Source organism: Yarrowia lipolytica, chromosome 1F, assembly GCF_001761485.1.
Source record: "Yarrowia lipolytica chromosome 1F, complete sequence".
Lineage (NCBI taxonomy): Eukaryota > Fungi > Ascomycota > Dipodascomycetes > Dipodascales > Yarrowia > Yarrowia lipolytica.
Window position 1 is genome coordinate 3765331 of NC_090775.1, and position 16552 is coordinate 3781882.

Genomic DNA, 16552 nt, shown 5'->3' on the forward strand with positions numbered 1-16552 from the left:
TTACCAATTTCCACTCTTTTTCACTTTGCTTTTTGCCAGTGCAGCACTCATGCTTGTCCCAGTTGCCAGCCAATGGATAAGTAGCTAGTTATCGGTGGAAATCGCTACTCTACATTTGAGATTAAAACCTGGGGCTGAATGAATTTTGAGAAACGAGGTGTTCGTATAGCTTGGGGTACTATTTCAACCACTCTAATGCTCACTTTCTCCACTATAACCACCCATACAACCTCCTGTCTTGGCTATGGTCTGCACTCTCCAAAATCGTTTGTTGTGTGTTTATCATTCAGGTATGCATAAGGTTCTGAGACCTCAGGGGATCAGGAGGACTGATTTCTTCGTGACAAGTGATTCACGGTCAGAACGCGGTGAGTGAAAGATATTACATCGCCCTCAAACCTCCGATAGCCTTCCGCGATCTCGGGAAAGTCACCTGCCAACTGCTACACTAAACCAACGTTTTCCACTCTTTTAACACCTCCCTCAAGAAGCACAGCTCCTCCATCATGTCATACGGAACTGCCCCAATCGACTATCCACCAGACCGTCAGAGACGGTCGTCGATTCTCATACCGTCCATCCCCTCGTCTCCCTTCACCGGTGTGAATTCTCTCGGCCGATTTGCTTCGTCTTTTCAGCGAGCTCAGTCCTTTCTGAATCTGGATCCACCCCAGGGTCTTAACCGAGAACGCACCTACTTTGACGATGACGAATTCTCGCCTTACAGACGAGGTGACCACACGGGAGACGATGAGTCTGTGTTTGACGAGTCTGACTTCCTCGATGAACCCTCTTTTGCCTACACCGAATCTGTTCAGCCCAGATCGCGATTAGACTCACTGGTATCTCAAGATGCGCCTCTGCTTGTCAAGCGAGTGGAAAATGCAGATGGTACTATTGTCACATCCGTCGAGGGACAGTCTACTGCCCCCCAGACCGTCTTCAACTCTGTCAACGTGCTTATTGGCGTTGGTCTCCTGTCTCTACCTCTTGGTTTCAAATACGCCGGATGGGGTATCGGAATGGTTTTGCTTCTGGCATCTGCATATTCCACACACTACACCGCCAAACTTCTGGCGAAATGCATGGATACGGATCCTTCTCTGGTCACCTACGCAGATATCGGTTACGCTGCCTTTGGATCCAAGGCTAGAGTGCTCGTCTCGCTTCTCTTCTCTCTTGAACTGGTGGCTGCATGTGTTTCCCTGGTGGTTTTGTTTGCAGATTCACTCAACGCCCTGGTGCCACAAGTGACCAAAACAGAATGGAAGGTTGTTGCGTTCTTCGTCCTTACACCTCCCACTTTCCTGCCTCTGTCAGTTCTCTCCATTTCGTCGATCATGGGAATCATGTCGGTCGTGGGTCTGGTGGTGATTGTATTCATTGACGGACTCGTCAAGCCTACTGCCCCCGGCTCCCTCCTTGACCCTATGCCTACCAGCATGTTCCCTCATGCCTGGATCCTCGTGCCGCTGTCGTTCGGTATCTTCATGGCTCCCTGGGGAGGTCATGCTGTCTTTCCTAATATCTACAGAGACATGCGACACCCCCAAAAGTACACAAAGTGTCTGAAGACCACCTACCGAATCACTTTGGGTCTGGATCTGGCCATGGGTGTGCTTGGTTTTCTTATGTTCGGTGATCAGATCCAAGATGAGGTGACCAAGAACATTCTCACTACGGAAGGATACCCCGCAGTGCTCAATGTCATCGTTACTGTTCTCATTGCTCTTATCCCTCTGTCCAAAACCCCTCTAAACGCCCGACCCATCATTTCCACTCTCGATGCTCTCTTTAACATCCAAGCCAGCCAAACCCCTGGAGCTAAGATTGCCCGAGTTTCCACACGCTGCATCTGTGTGGCTACTTTTGTCATTCTGTCCATGGTGTTCCCTTCCTTTGACAAGATCATTGCTCTCATGGGATCTGGCTTCTGTGTCTCCATTTGTCTCATTCTGCCGCTCAGTTTCTACCTCAAGATTTTCCGACACGATATCAAGGGGGGCGAGCGATTCTTCATCTACGCACTACTGCTCATCTATTCGGCAGTAGCGGTGGTTGGTACCATTTGGTCGTTCCTGGGTGTCGAGCCTCCTCATGTATAGTTTGAACTACAATAAGTACTCGTATACCACAATTTTGCATATAATTAATATAATATATATATTACAAGTACACAGTACGATCTAGGCCTCATCAACTCTCACATAATAGTGAGCTTGTGCTGGCTTATGAAATAGTATTTACTACCATCTCTACTAAGTTAGTACTCCTATTCCTTATAATTACATCATAAACACAGTCGTGCATCCTCTTATCAAGTTACCTCACAACGTAATGCAAAAGTTGTTCCGCGTAGAACCACTTCGCACCTCGTTTTTGGTGAACTTTTGATATTTGGCCTTCTCCTGGCGACATCTCCACAGCTGGTAGATCAGCTTATCGGTTGTAGTCTCCTCAAGTTTCTCGTAGCCCAATGACGCCATAATGGAGTCGAACAGCTCGCCATCAAGATACCGGGAGTTCTCCACGCATGCCTTGGGCAGCACAAAGAACAGAAGACCTTGGGGATGCAGAAATTTGGTGGTCAGCTGGAGCATCTTGCCTCTGTCAGCTGTAACAGGCACAAAATTGAGCACCAGCGATAATGAGATCACGTGATACTTCTCCTGATCGCTCTTGGGAAGCGGTCGTTTCAGGAAATCCTGCTGTTTTATGAGCGGATCATTCGATCTCAGATCGATCCGGTCTATCGTGTCGAACTCGGTTGATTTAGACACAGCATTAGACACAGACAGGCACCCAACTTCCAGCAGCTTCTTCTCCTGACCCTCCTCGAGTGCAAGTTCGTTTCCCTCGTTCTTCAGCCACTTGAGCAGAACGTGTGATGAGTCTCCTCCTCTAGTCTGATCTTGGCCCTTGAGAGACGCCTTCTGGTACACTTCAAGGCCGCCCAATTTCTCCATTTCAGAGTCGATTTGTGTTATTTCAGCGTCGATTTCCGCCTCTTTTGCCTGCTCCTCTGCTTTCTTCATTCGTTTCTTCAGCCCCTGTAGTTGCAACTTTCGCTTGTTCAGCTGGTGGTACTTGTTGATAATTGAGCGCGTGGATGCGGCCTTGAGCCCAGTTGTTTTTCGTGCATTTTGTTTCCCCGTGATTGGCGATTTTTTGCCGAAAAACACCATCTCCAATGTTGAGCGAGCTGCTGAAATACGCTGCTGGAAAAATGTTCACCCAAATTTACATGTTTCAAAATCTGCGTGATAACCCTTAAACTCGAGAGTCTAATTGGCGGTCTAAACACGAATACCCGAAACACCATAAAGCAGGAGAATGGAGCAATAATAAGTAGTGGGGTTACATTAATCACGTGTCATACCCTCATAATCCCTTGACTCGGACACCGACATCCACGTTGGAAACCGAATGCACAGCCTCGGAATACTCCTGTAACAGGGTGGTGCTCAACTCTAAACACTTATCCAGTTGGGTGGGTCTACCGATCCCCTTGACTCCCATAGCCTCCAGAAGTGATTGAGTGGTAGAGCTGAGTTCACTTGAAACATCAATGTGATCCAAGTTGGACTCGTACTCGCCGGACATTATCTCTGAGTTACTCGGGCGCCGCTCTCGGAGCTGTTTCAGTTCCTGCTGTTGTTTTCGCACCTGAGCTTCGAGGTCCTTGTTGATTTGGGTGAGAGTCATGTTCGTAATTTTCAGGTCTTCAATTTGGCGGGTGATTCGGGCTCCCTCGGCCTCGGAAAGGTGTGCTCCGTCCCTCGTTGGTGAATACACGGAGGGTGTAATACATGGAGTGTCTCTTGGAGTGTGGGGTCCTTGAGGAGTGCTGGTGAGACTTTGGAGCTGGACCATGTGTGGAGGAGATACACATGCGATTCTGTTGGTGGAGTTTGGACTGGGCGACGTGGGTGACTGGACCCGTTCCGTCTGTTTCATGTCTGTTTCTGTCATTTGTCGGAACAAGTTCATGCCGTTTTCTGCGTTGGGGTGGTCTAATTTCCCGCCGTTTCCAAGGTGGCTGTTTTTGTTGCCATCTCCGAGCAGGTTCATACCTTTTATACCCTGAGTCATTTCGGCAGTGTTGTAGTGGCTCAAACCCCCAGATCAGACGATTATCTGCGCGTGGGAGCTGCAGGGGTTGATTAGATTGTGTAGATACTTGGTGGGTCGATTTCGGGCCGGGAACGTAATTTCGAGCTCGGCGTATTGTCGGGGATACAAAAGCGAAGCCGTTGGTGGAGCGAAAAAGTAGTGGGCGCGATACGGAACGGGCTTCGTATTTATTTTGGCGTCACTCGGACCAGCCAACTTAAATCGGTCAGAAGACCTTGAAAGAGTTCACCCTTCTGGGTTAGAGTGTGTTTCATGGTGGAGATTAAATTCCAGGAGTGAAAAAGCAAGTTGGGGTAAGATGAATATGAGCTCCCGGGGTAGGTAGATGTGATTATAGCGAGTATATTGGTACTGTATGACACTAATAGGTGTGTTCTCTGCTGTCAAATTATCCGGTTTGGACGACTTCGAAGAGCTCGCAAAATACAAGTTCAAGTATGTCGGGTCCATTTAGGTAGCTTAACACTCACAACGGTTAGGCACAGAGTTGGCGGTCCAAAACAGCTTGGAGGCGAAAGTGAGACAAACTGCGGTGTCCAGGGGAATATACGAGGTTTCACATGGATCTCGAAGGGTTATGAAAGCGGGGTACAAAGTGTTTCATCGCCCTCGACCTTGTGTTATGGAGTGACGGAGATATTGTTGTGGTGGTTGAGCCGTTTGACTTGCAACGGGCTGACCTTAGTATACCCAATACGGAGAGGTCTAGAAGCTGGAACCGCAGATTTACGGTACATAGTAATTAGCAGTGTCAGATGTTCCACGGAACAAGCGAGCGTTGTGTGCGATATTTAATGCGACTTCGCGAGCAAGGGATGGGTACGGGGCGACTAGGGTTGCATAATATCTATCGTATTTGGTGCATGTTGTAGCTATTTTTACTGTGCTGTGTAGCTGATAAATACCGTAATGGTGCCCAGGGTACAAGTACGTACGAGTACTCGTCCGAGTAGCTATCGCAATGGAAATTTGGGGACAACTGAGGAGAGATAGAAACAGGCCCCTTGGAGACGGAGAACCATCTTTCAGAATCACGTCGAGACCAAGTAATAGGGCCCTCTTTCACCAACTCTACTCTCTATAATGGACTCACACAAGCGGAAGCTCAGACCAACAAGAACATGAACGAGCATCTTGGGATTCTGTTGTGTATTAATTAGCAGAAACACAAGACAAGCGGCGGTTCTGAGATGACTGCAAGTAGTAGCGGTGGTTAGCCATACAATACTTATTGTTTAGCCCAAGCACAGCTGTTGCTCTGCTTTAACAGTCAATGTTCCCATCATATCTCGGATTTCAGTACAAGTAGCTACTTGTACTCGTCTCATTTGTTTTTTTGGAAACAGTGCCGGCCCCTTATAAATACTTGTACTGCATCTCATGCAGCCGTACCCGTGAGCATATAGAGGACGAGTGTTTCATCAAGTCGCTCGTTGGTTTGTTTTTGCATGATTACTAATTGAGACAAATATTTGAGAGAGTGATGTCCGAGCTGGAAGTACAGTATGTACATACTCGTACATGTACAGACTCAAACATAAAGAAGAAATCCGGACTTCTCAATGATCTTGCACTATATACCCCTCTTAAGACGACTGCGAAGCCCATCTTCATTATTACTAACACTCTCGACAAAAAACATGCTTATGCTTATCTACCCACTGGTGACAGATGAACTCGAGACCCATAGAACGCCACAGAATCACAGTGAAGCAAAGTCATGATTCTAACAAGCAATTATGTTCCTCAAACACCCTTCAGCAATATTACGAGAACCTCTCGCTAGTCGCCGTCTCTCCACCCAGCCGGCATATCCGCGGCATGTCCAGATATAGTTCACTATCTCAACGCCGTCTACTCTTTCCAACATGGTTTATATGCAGTGGTGGATCCAAAACCAAGCTAGGTAGCCAAATTTCTTTCTCCTGACACATACACACCACATAACCGCAATCACCGACAAAATGACCGATACTTTCGATCTCTCTCTTAAATCAGCCAACAAAATCTCCGACAAGCTGCCCAAGGAGCTCCAGAACCCCCAGATCGGTATCGTGTGCGGATCAGGTCTCGGCGGCCTTGCTAACGCTCTCAAGGCTGAGCCTCAGGTCACAATCGAGTACAAAGACATTCCTGGCTTCAAGGTCTCTACCGTGGCTGGCCACGCCGGCAAGCTCGTCGTTGGTCTGCTGGGTGAGAAGAACGTCCCTGTTGTCTGCATGGTGGGCCGGTTCCACTTCTACGAGGGCTACGACATCCAAGACACCGTCTTCCCCATCCGAGTTTTCTCCCAGATTGGCATTAAGACCGTCATTCTGACCAATGCTGCCGGCGGTCTTAACCAGGACTTCAAGGTCGGAGATATCATGCTTATCAATGACCACATCAACCTACCGGGCCTGGCAGGCAACAATCCCCTGAGAGGCCCCAACGACGAGAAGTTCGGAGTCCGATTCCTACCTCTGTCAGATGCCTACGACCATGATCTGCGACGAGCCGTCTACGACATTGCCAAGAAGCAGGGCGTGACTCGAGGCATCCACGAAGGTACTTATGCATTCGTCTCCGGACCCACCTATGAGTCTCGAGCTGAGGCTCGAATGCTATCTACCATTGGGGCTGACGCCGTCGGTATGTCTACAGTCCCAGAGGTGATTGTGGCTCGACATTGTGGAATCAAGGTGCTTGCTCTGTCACTCATCACCAACGTTGTCGTTCTCAAGAAGCCCGACAGCGCTCTGAACGACAATGCTGCCAAGCTTGATGAGGGTATTGCCGACCACAGCGAGGTCATGGAGGAGGGTCAGCGAGCTGCCGATGATCTCGTTGGCATCGTTACCGATCTGGTTAACGTTGTTTAGTTACTAGTTTAGTCGACATTATCTATTTTACTGTGTGACCTGTAGTGCAGTTATCTGGCAACTGTATGGGTAGGTGCCTCCAATTGGTGATCTCGAGACACGATCTTTACATAATTGAACATAGTAGGAGGTTTTTCTACAGTATTTATAAACATTGAAACCCGTATTCCCATTGCATGTCACTACAATTTCTCCCGACAATACTCATACATATATTCTCTATGGTTACTCCTCGACAACACCAGCGGACTCCCACTCGCCAGTGAGATTCTCCTTCCACAGAGTGACCTTGTTGTCGCCTCCAGAAACTGCCAGCACGTTGCCGGACAGAGACCAGCTAACCTTCCACACCACATCGGGGAAGGGGATGTCCTGAAGCAGCTTCTTCTTCCATGGCTGGTTGCCCTCCTGGGTCCACACAATGACGGTCTTATCCTGCGAAGCGGAAGCAATGTAAGACTTGGACAGAACAGAGGAAGACCAGGCAACGTCTCGAACCCAGTCCTTGTGGCCAGAAAGTGTCTCCTCAATCACGTAAGTCTTGGAAGAGGGGTCGTACTTCCAGATCTTGACGAGGTTGTCGCATCCTCCAGTGACAATTCGAATGTTGTTTGATGCTTTGCCGTTGATGGGCTGAATGAGCGAGCCGGACACGGCAGGGGGAGCCCAGGAGGCGGAGTTGGCGCCCACATCATGGGCGGCGAAAGTGGTGGCCTCGCAGTTACCTCCCTCCTTGAACTCGACTACGGACACGTTGCCGTCGGAAGAAGCGCATAGGAGTAGGGGCCCGTACTCCTGGGGAGCCCACACCACCGAGTTGACGGAGGCATTGTGCTGATGCTGAGCAATGTTAGTCCATCGACCGTTCTCCTCTCGCCAGATGAACACCTTGCCATCGTAGGAGGCAGAGGCAATAATAGAGCCGAACTTGGGATGGGCCCAGCTGACCTGCCAAACGGGGCCCTCGTGTCCTCGCAGCGTCTCGACGAGTTTGTGGTTGTCTCCATCAATCTCGAAGATCTTGATGGTCTTGTCAGACGAACAAGTGGCCAATCGCTTGCCGTAGTAGTCCAGGACGGCGTCGTGGATGAGGTCGTCGTGCGTGTTTCCTATGGTCACCTGGGTTAGCTGATTGCCGGATCATAGCTGTCGTTTCCATACTCACCATTCTGATGGATAGTTAGATATGTCGTGTTCTCACGTTTGAGTTCAGTGATGTGTGTGGTGGGTGTGTCCTTGCATACGGTACTCGTAACCTGTTGTAGGGACAGGAGCGACGCGGGAGGGAGGGACAGGCAATTTCAGTTGACACTCTGACTCAAACCACCATGGGATTAATGTTGGTAATTCACCACTTTCTATCATTCATTTCATCATTCCTCCTACATTGAGGTGTTGTGCAACGTGTACCTGCAAATTAAAGTTGTAAACGTAAGGGATCATCGAAGAGACGTGAGGTCGTGGAAACAAGTAAACACGTAACCACGAGGGAGTGGATGTTGATAGAGAAAGTGGTGGAGAGGTACGAAGAGGTATAAAAAAGCTCTAGGATAACGGATCAGACAAAAAAAAACAGCTCTAAATCAATAGAAGGGATGGTTCACTATGGCTTGTTGTCAGCTTGAACGAAAGTAAAGTAAAATACTTAACGGTAAACCAACCATTCGCATACTGACGCACAAATAATTTCTGTCAACCGTGAACATATTCTTTTGACCCAAGTATTTCGAATTGGAGGAGAACTAAGAGAGTGAAAGGTTTTCAAAATAAGAGAAAACCCATGGTTTTGGTGTAGCCATTCAATCACGCACTCCTGTCATATCAACCATAGCCATCTCTTACCTCACTCTCCTCCAGTATCCATTTATGTAGAACTCTAATAAGATCTTGCATGATATGACAAACTGACCATTGTTGATACGGCAATCACAGTGGATATGACGAGCCAGTTCAAAAACAGCATCAATGACTACCTGGAAGGTCTTCCGGAGGCAGTACTAACTCGGCTGTACCAGTCTCCGGCCACATGTCTGGCGGTGTTCCGACTGCTACCTGCTCTGGCAAGAACACTCATCATGGGCATGATTTTCAACCCCGATCCCATAGCAGTAGCCGACGTCGACGCTCTGGTGAAGCCTTCAAGTCAGCGACTCAAGCTCGAAACACAGAAGAAACTGCGACTGCTCCACATTTTCACAGAGACCCAGGCCCATATCATCATTAATCCGACATTCAAAAAGAACCTGAGGGCAGCTCTGGTAGGAGGAGACCAGAACATTTCGTTTGGAGTGCCCTGCGACACGGAAGACAAACACAAGGTGGATGTGGCGTTTTTGGATGCTCACGCTGTCTCTCAATGGGAGATGATCTTACATTTTATGGTCGGAACGTCGATTGGAAGAACACCCAGTGATGGAGTGCTCAACCTGCTGAAGCACAGTGGACTTATGGAACCCGAACGGGGAGGACTGAGAATCACCAATGCAGGATTCCAGTTCTTGCTACAGGATGTAAATGCTCAGATTTGGACACTGTTGCTCCAGTATCTCAACATGTCCGAGTATCTGCAGATGGATCCTGTAGACGTGCTCAACTTCATTTTCATGCTAGGTTCTCTCGAGCTAGGCCAGGACTACTCGCTCAGTGCACTCTCCGAGACACAGAAACACATGCTGGAGGATCTGCGGGATTACGGTATCGTCTACCAGCGAAAAGCATCGTCTAGACGATTCTATCCTACGCGACTGGCTACTACTCTGACATCAGAAACGGCTGCACTTAGAACAGCCAGTCAGAGCATGGAAGCAGCTACACAAGACACAATTTCGTCTTCTGTTGCTGCCGACTCTGGATTTATCATTCTGGAAACTAATTTCAGACTCTACGCCTACACAGAGTCTCCACTACAGATCGCAGTACTGAACCTTTTTGTCAATCTTAAGACACGATTTGCAAACATGGTTACCGGTCAGATCAACCGAGACTCGGTTCGATTTGCGCTCTCAAACGGTATTACTGCCGAACAAATCATCACATATCTCTCTGTTCATGCACACCCACGTATGAAGGGGATGGAACACGTTCTTCCCCCTACTGTGGTGGATCAGATCAAACTGTGGCAACTTGAGATGGACAGAATCCGAGCCACCGACGGTTACTTGTTCTCCGAGTTCAAAAACTTTGACGAGTACAAGGATGTCTCCACTTATGCCAAGGAGCTGGGCGTTCTCTTGTATGAGAATCCTGGAAAGCGAAAGTTCGTGTCTACGCTTGCTGGTTCTCAGCAGATTGTTGAGTTTGTCAAACGACGAAATCAAAAGCACCGTAGCTCCGCAAACTGACCAACTAGAAATTGACCATCAAAACCATAGCATATAATAGATCGCACTAATAAAACAAGCGATGTCAACGTTGAAGTTATTCAATCCATACTATATACTGCCCAGACATTTCCTTCATTAAAGCCCATAAGCGGAGGAAAAAGCACTGTCAATATAGACAGTGACAGCATCGCTGGACCCGTCGGGGCTGAGTCGCTCGGACTTTGCCAAGTCTCGCACTAGCTCGTCCAGTTTGGTAGATTCACCCTCAAGCTCAGCGACAGAGCTGTTCATGAGGAAGCCGGTGACAAGGTCGTCGACGCCGGCAGCAAGCTTATAAATACGGGAGTTGACACTTACAAGTCTGTCCTTGGAAGTGGCATCAGCATCAGCCTTGCATAGAGACGAGTATCGTGATGCCAGAGCCTGAACGAGCTTGAATAGGGTAATGAGCTTTGCATGCCACTTCTCAGCCAAAGCAACAATTTCGTCGCTTCGGGAAGTAGGGGCAGCGGGAGCAGCAGGTTCTGCCTCGTCATCAGTGTCTTCATAGTCGTCCAGTCCAAAGGGATCATCATCTTCGTCATCAGCATTATCCAGCCACTCCTTGAGCTCGTTAACAGCATCAGTCATGACCAAACAGGTCTCCTTGAGACGTCTCTTGGCGACGTCCAAGAATGGGGTCTTGCAGAACTCCTGGACGGCGTTGCAGTATTTCCAGGTCTGAGCTACTCGAATCAGTTGCTTGGAGTATGCTTCAGCAGCAATCTGTTCCTCTTGCTCCTCAGCAGACAGTTCGGGGCCCTTGACTTCCTCCTCCACAGTGAGGTTGCCAATTGCATCAGTCACTTCGTCGTCACTGTCACCTACAGGCACGTTATCAAGCATAGTCTGGGCAGCCTTACTATCCATCTTCAGAAGAGACTGGACAACACGGCTGAAAGTCGAAATACCACCACAGACATCTCTAAGCTTAATACGAAGCTCCTTTTGCATCAATTCGTGAGCATCACTACTGTCAGACAGAGACACAAAGTTCTGATACTCTCCAGTGAAGGCTGGCAACACCTTACGCAGATCAGAAACAGTATGAACAGCAATGTCCACGGACACAGGGGGCTTGAAGGCCACACCACACTTGGTCATGTGGGCATGGCACAATTTCGCTAGGTCGCTGACGGTGGCGAAAATCTGCTCATCGGTCTTGTCGGTCTTCTTCTCCACACTCTTGGTCTCCTTCCACACGATATCTGTTGCTGCGAGATCCTCATCGAGCTGTGTGAGCTCGGCAAACAGCTTGTTGAGCTTCTCTGTGTCGGGGTTGTCGGGCTTGAGTGCCGCCTTGGGCTTAGCGGGCCGTCTTTTGTTTCTAGGAAGGACCATGATCGTGTAATGTTAGTCTCCAAACGGGTTGATCAAATAAATTTCAATCTAGGTTTTCTTGCAGGAGATGGTGATATGGCCAGTATGTACAAAGGCGGTGGGTTCTTCTCGCTATAAGAGATTCTGTTGCCACTACAGTAATACCGATGCATCATGTAACCTGTACCGGTACTTATAGAACTTCACGATTCAAACGCCCTACTACAGTAAGAACATGACCGGCTCGTACTCTCATATCAACTCACATCAAGTAATTACAGCATACAGTCTCGTCAACTTATAGTAGAGAAAATTGGCTACAACCATAACACACGCTCTTGACTATCATATTACAATACCAAACACCATCAGAGTAAATCAAACAACAAAAGGCTGCGTAAAACACATAATTCTCTTTATCCGCATCTATCAACACTGCCTTCGCCACTTTGCCACCACTTATTGTACATCCAAATATAAGCCAAATATAAGCAGACCTTAATCGCTCTCCAAACCTCCCAACACACCTCCTATCGAGAGTTTATCAACACATCACCACATTGTACTACAGCGACACACGCCAAAATGGATGAGGATCTAATCAAGACCGTTAACCGTCTTCAGGTGAGTATTACGAGATGATATTAACGGGACATATTTCGAAGAAGAGACATGTGACACGGAGCTGGATATTGTGTTGTGCCAATCACCAACATGTGCAACTGTAACGTACACCTGGCATAATTCGATGACAAGACTCAACACAGAGGGCGACGATGGGCTGGACACAGAGGTTATGTCGTGGAAATTAACATTATTACGAACGATGTGATGTTCCGAGGCTTCTACCTACTGATCACAGTCAAGATGGTTCTCCGTAATCTGTGCATAGCTAGCAGAATGTCTACCGTGCACCCCCACCCCCACGACCTACAAGCTCGCCACATAAACAGCTACTAACCCAGGACGCATTCGCCACACTCGGAACTACTGTCAACCCTATTGATCTGCCTCAGATCACTGTGGTGGGCTCGCAATCGTCCGGAAAGTCGTCAGTGTTGGAGAACATTGTCGGCCGAGACTTCCTGCCCCGAGGAACGGGAATTGTCACCCGGCGGCCCCTTGTGCTCCAGCTGACCAACAAACCCGACTCGGAAGAGTACGGAGAGTTCCTGCATCTTCCCGGCAAAAAGTTCACCGACTTCAACGAGATCCGAAACGAAATTGCCAAGGAAACCGATAAGGTCACCGGGTCCAACGCAGGCATCTCATCGTCACCCATCAACTTGCGAATCTACTCGCCCAAGGTGCTTACCCTGACTCTGGTTGATCTACCCGGTCTCACAAAGGTCCCTGTTGGAGATCAGCCCAAGGACATTGAGCGACAGATCAAGGAAATGGTTCTGGGATTTATTTCCAAGCCCAATGCTATCATTCTGTCCGTCACTGCTGCTAACACCGATTTGGCCAACTCTGACGGTCTCAAGCTCGCCCGAGAAGTCGATCCCGAGGGAACCCGAACCATTGGTGTTCTTACCAAGATTGATCTTATGGACCAAGGCACAGACGTCATCGATATTTTGGCTGGCCGAGTTATTCCTCTCAGATACGGATACGTTCCCGTAATTAACCGAGGCCAGAAGGACATTCAGTCCAACAAGAACATTAGCGCTGCTCTAGAGTACGAGAAGAACTTTTTTGAGGGCCACCCCTCGTACCGAGCCAAGGCTCAGTTCTGCGGAACCCCCTTCCTTGCTCGAAAGCTGAACATGATCCTGCGACACCACATCAAGTCACAGCTCCCTGATATCAAGAGCAAGATTCACAGCACTCTTGCGAAGTATCAGAGCGAGCTTTCTGCCCTGGGAGGTGACGATATGCTTGGATCTCCCTCCAACATCGTTCTCAACCTCATCACTGAGTTCTCCAATGAGTTCCGAACCAACCTGGATGGTAACTCTCAGGACCTGTCTACCAGTGAGCTGTCTGGAGGTGCTCGAGTCTCGTTTGTCTTCCACGAGCTCTACGCCAATGGTATTAAGGCTATTGATCCCTTTGACCAGGTTCGAGACGTTGATATTCGAACCATTCTGTACAACTCCTCTGGTTCTTCTCCTGCCCTGTTTGTGGGTACCGAGGCCTTCGAGGTGATTGTCAAGCAGCAGATCAAGCGGTTTGAGGAGCCCTCTCTGAAGTGTGTCGCTCTTGTCTACGACGAGCTAGTTAGAATTGCTCAGCTGTGTCTTACTCGTCCTGGTATGAAGCGATACCCCAAGCTCAAGGATCAGATCTTCACTCTGGTTGTCTCTTTCCTCAAGCAGGCTCTCCTCCCTACCAACACTCTTGTTTCTGACATTGTTTCTGCTGAAGCCTGTTACGTCAACACTGGTCACCCCGACTTCATTTCCGGCCACACCGCGCTCTCTCTTATCCACGACAAACACCATCCCGCACCAAAGACTGAGGTGATCACCGGCAAGAACAAGCGAGGATCTCCTGCACCTACACAGACTGCACAGCCCCCTAAGGATGAATCGAAGGAGGGCGGTTTCTTCGGCTCGTTCTTCTCTTCCAAGAACAAGAAGAAGATGGCTGAGATGGAGGCTCCTCCTGCCGTTCTCAAGGCTTCTGGTACTCTGAACGAGAAGGAGTCCATGGAGACAGATGTTATCAAGCTCCTCATCACGTCGTACTTCAACATTGTGCGACGAACCATGAACGATTTAGTGCCGAAGGTGATTACTCTTAACCTGGTCAAGCATTCCAAGGACTTGTTGCAGAAGGAGCTGCTCCAGAAGCTCTACCTAAATGAGAAGCTCGACGATCTGCTACAGGAGAGTGATTTTACCGTCCAGCGACGAGACGAATGCAAAAAGATGGTGGACAGTTTGTCCCAGGCAGCAGAAATCGTCGCTTCTGTATAATTAGACAAGTACAAGTAGAGAAAAGTCTTATAGTAATGTTATGATGAATCAATGAATCGGGTGGAGGTACCGTACAATTACCGCAGTACCATATACAACACCAGAAAGATGCAGAGTTTATCGCAAGTACAAGTACATACAGTACAAGTAGTACAAAGTGCAAATGCTCGTACTCGTACAGGACGTGCAGAGAGCGGGATCAAGTTGGCTCGTATATTATTGCCACGCTTTCAAGCTCCCAGACCCAACAAGGTTGTATACATACAATAAACCGCTTGTTCATATTCCACTTGTTTGCATTGGAAGCAAGTGAGTGGTGTGATATTAAAGCTGCTAAAGAACTATCTGTCTCCGAATGACGATTTTTCAGTCACGTTACCCGAAGGTTCTTCGGCGGGTCTCTCGGGGCCAGGGGGGAGACGAGAAGATTTTTTCCGATTTCATTTGCTTATTTTAATCCAATTCTTCATTTGCGTTTCTGACCGGCTGTATGTTGACGTAATCGCTAATCGGGATTGTCTGCAAAGGTCTTCCTGAACACTGGCGACGCATCGATGCGTCGGGTTGTGTGGTTATTTCAAGACCGCGCAGCATCTCGATGCGGGGCCATCTCGTATTAGCAGTTACACTGCCTTCTATAAAACGTTCCATACATGTCATAATCGGTCTTTCGGGCGTGATAGACATGCCGGCTGAGCCTATACAGCTTTCGACTTGAAGATTGTTCTAAAAATATTGTAAGGTTTGGCCCAAATTGAAGAGAGAGCGGGTGTTGGTGGAAGCGAGCAAAACTCTGTTTGGACCTTCTGGCAGGTGGAAGACCTAGGTTTATAGGTGGGGTTGTAAAGCGGATAACAGTAAGCAGAGTGGATCGATAAGGAATGGGAGCGACAGATATAGTGTAGTAATTTTTCTAGCATACAAATACGATAGATGCATCCTCTGATATGAATTCCCTTGTTCGCAGTGTTGTTCATGTGTTACTCCACTGCACAGCCGTGCGTGCACTATCCTTGTGGCTGTGTTTTGCTGTGCGTCTGGGACTGCATAAAAATCAGTCCCTAGTCTACCTTTGGAACGAACCCTCTGAAGATTATCGTACTTGTACTCGAACTTGCACTCGCACACTTCTCATCCAAACGTCGTCAATTACACTGCAACTATCACCACTCAGTTACAGTCAAAGAGAGAGTTTTACCACTATCAGCCAGACCACAAGTCATCAAAACTTCAGATACACACTAAATCGTCATCACACATCTGAACTAGGATCATCGACCTACTGTAGTCAGCGACACCACTTGTATTACGACACAATACTACAACACACACACACACACACACACACAATGGGCATCAAGGATTGGCTACTTTCAACCGAGCGAGGAGAGACCGTGGACAGAGCTCGAGAGATGCTCTCGGAAGAAGAGGCTATGCGCCGGTATGAGGAGCTGGTGAAGGCCGGTTTCCTGGATTCCAAACTGGCTCCTTCTGTCAGCACGTTTGCACGAGTGCGATCGCTACTATTGATTTTCCTCGCAGTCGGCATCGTTGCCGGTGTCATCTATGTGTCCTGGGTCGTCTACCTTGGTTTCAAGGCTACTGTCAAGGAGGGTCTCCAGCGTCACCACATCAAGGTGTCCCGAGACGGAGCTCAGGTGGAAGTGAAGAATGTGACCCAGGAACGAATGATTGAGAAGGCCACCAAAAAGGGTCTTAGGGCATGGGAGCGAAGTGACGCATGGATGGCTTCCAGCGTAGCTGTCCAGCATGCTAATGAACGAGAAGCTGCACGAAAGCGAAACGCCTGATTGCAATGATTTAATCGAACATATGTAAATGAATGGAGTTAAAAGTATTATGAAAATACGGACGTCGGAGATATGCTACAGTACAGCGAGGTTCTTATCAAGAATGATATGGCGTTTATGGTTGGCCTTCACAAAATCAG

General features: G+C 48.4%; 9 protein-coding genes across 9 annotated transcripts; 5 read left to right on the forward strand and 4 right to left on the reverse strand.

The window, feature by feature from the left end:
* Window positions 1-506: 506 nt before the first annotated feature.
* On the forward strand, window positions 507-2105 carry YALI1_F37658g (uncharacterized protein; the record flags this gene model as incomplete). The annotated part of the gene is made up of 1 exon (XM_506033.3): window positions 507-2105. The coding sequence occupies one exon, from the start codon at window positions 507-509 to the stop codon at window positions 2103-2105; it is 1599 nt and encodes a 532-aa protein (XP_506033.3).
* A 222-nt stretch (window positions 2106-2327) lies between these two features.
* Window positions 2328-3185, reverse strand: YALI1_F37685g (uncharacterized protein; the record flags this gene model as incomplete). The annotated part of the gene is made up of 1 exon (XM_506034.1): window positions 2328-3185. One exon carries the CDS (start codon window positions 3183-3185, stop codon window positions 2328-2330), a length of 858 nt encoding a protein of 285 aa, XP_506034.1.
* A 196-nt stretch (window positions 3186-3381) lies between these two features.
* On the reverse strand, window positions 3382-4092 carry YALI1_F37694g (uncharacterized protein; the record flags this gene model as incomplete). Its single annotated transcript, XM_506035.1, has 1 exon — window positions 3382-4092. One exon carries the CDS (start codon window positions 4090-4092, stop codon window positions 3382-3384), a length of 711 nt encoding a protein of 236 aa, XP_506035.1.
* A 2006-nt stretch (window positions 4093-6098) lies between these two features.
* YALI1_F37714g (uncharacterized protein) lies at window positions 6099-6995 on the forward strand (the record flags this gene model as incomplete). Its single annotated transcript, XM_506036.1, has 1 exon — window positions 6099-6995. The coding sequence occupies one exon, from the start codon at window positions 6099-6101 to the stop codon at window positions 6993-6995; it is 897 nt and encodes a 298-aa protein (XP_506036.1).
* Window positions 6996-7220: 225 nt separating this feature from the next.
* Window positions 7221-8163, reverse strand: YALI1_F37734g (uncharacterized protein; the record flags this gene model as incomplete). The annotated part of the gene is made up of 2 exons (XM_506037.1): window positions 7221-8114; window positions 8161-8163. The coding sequence occupies 2 exons, from the start codon at window positions 8161-8163 to the stop codon at window positions 7221-7223; spliced, it is 897 nt and encodes a 298-aa protein (XP_506037.1).
* A 769-nt stretch (window positions 8164-8932) lies between these two features.
* Window positions 8933-10336, forward strand: YALI1_F37742g (uncharacterized protein; the record flags this gene model as incomplete). The annotated part of the gene is made up of 1 exon (XM_506038.1): window positions 8933-10336. One exon carries the CDS (start codon window positions 8933-8935, stop codon window positions 10334-10336), a length of 1404 nt encoding a protein of 467 aa, XP_506038.1.
* A 117-nt stretch (window positions 10337-10453) lies between these two features.
* YALI1_F37770g (uncharacterized protein) lies at window positions 10454-11698 on the reverse strand (the record flags this gene model as incomplete). Its single annotated transcript, XM_506039.3, has 1 exon — window positions 10454-11698. The coding sequence occupies one exon, from the start codon at window positions 11696-11698 to the stop codon at window positions 10454-10456; it is 1245 nt and encodes a 414-aa protein (XP_506039.3).
* A 564-nt stretch (window positions 11699-12262) lies between these two features.
* YALI1_F37775g (uncharacterized protein) lies at window positions 12263-14601 on the forward strand (the record flags this gene model as incomplete). Its single annotated transcript, XM_506040.3, has 2 exons — window positions 12263-12301; window positions 12643-14601. 2 exons carry the CDS (start codon window positions 12263-12265, stop codon window positions 14599-14601), a joined length of 1998 nt encoding a protein of 665 aa, XP_506040.1.
* Window positions 14602-15548: 947 nt separating this feature from the next.
* On the forward strand, window positions 15549-16412 carry YALI1_F37808g (uncharacterized protein; the record flags this gene model as incomplete). The annotated part of the gene is made up of 1 exon (XM_506041.3): window positions 15549-16412. The coding sequence occupies one exon, from the start codon at window positions 15549-15551 to the stop codon at window positions 16410-16412; it is 864 nt and encodes a 287-aa protein (XP_506041.2).
* Window positions 16413-16552: the final 140 nt, after the last annotated feature.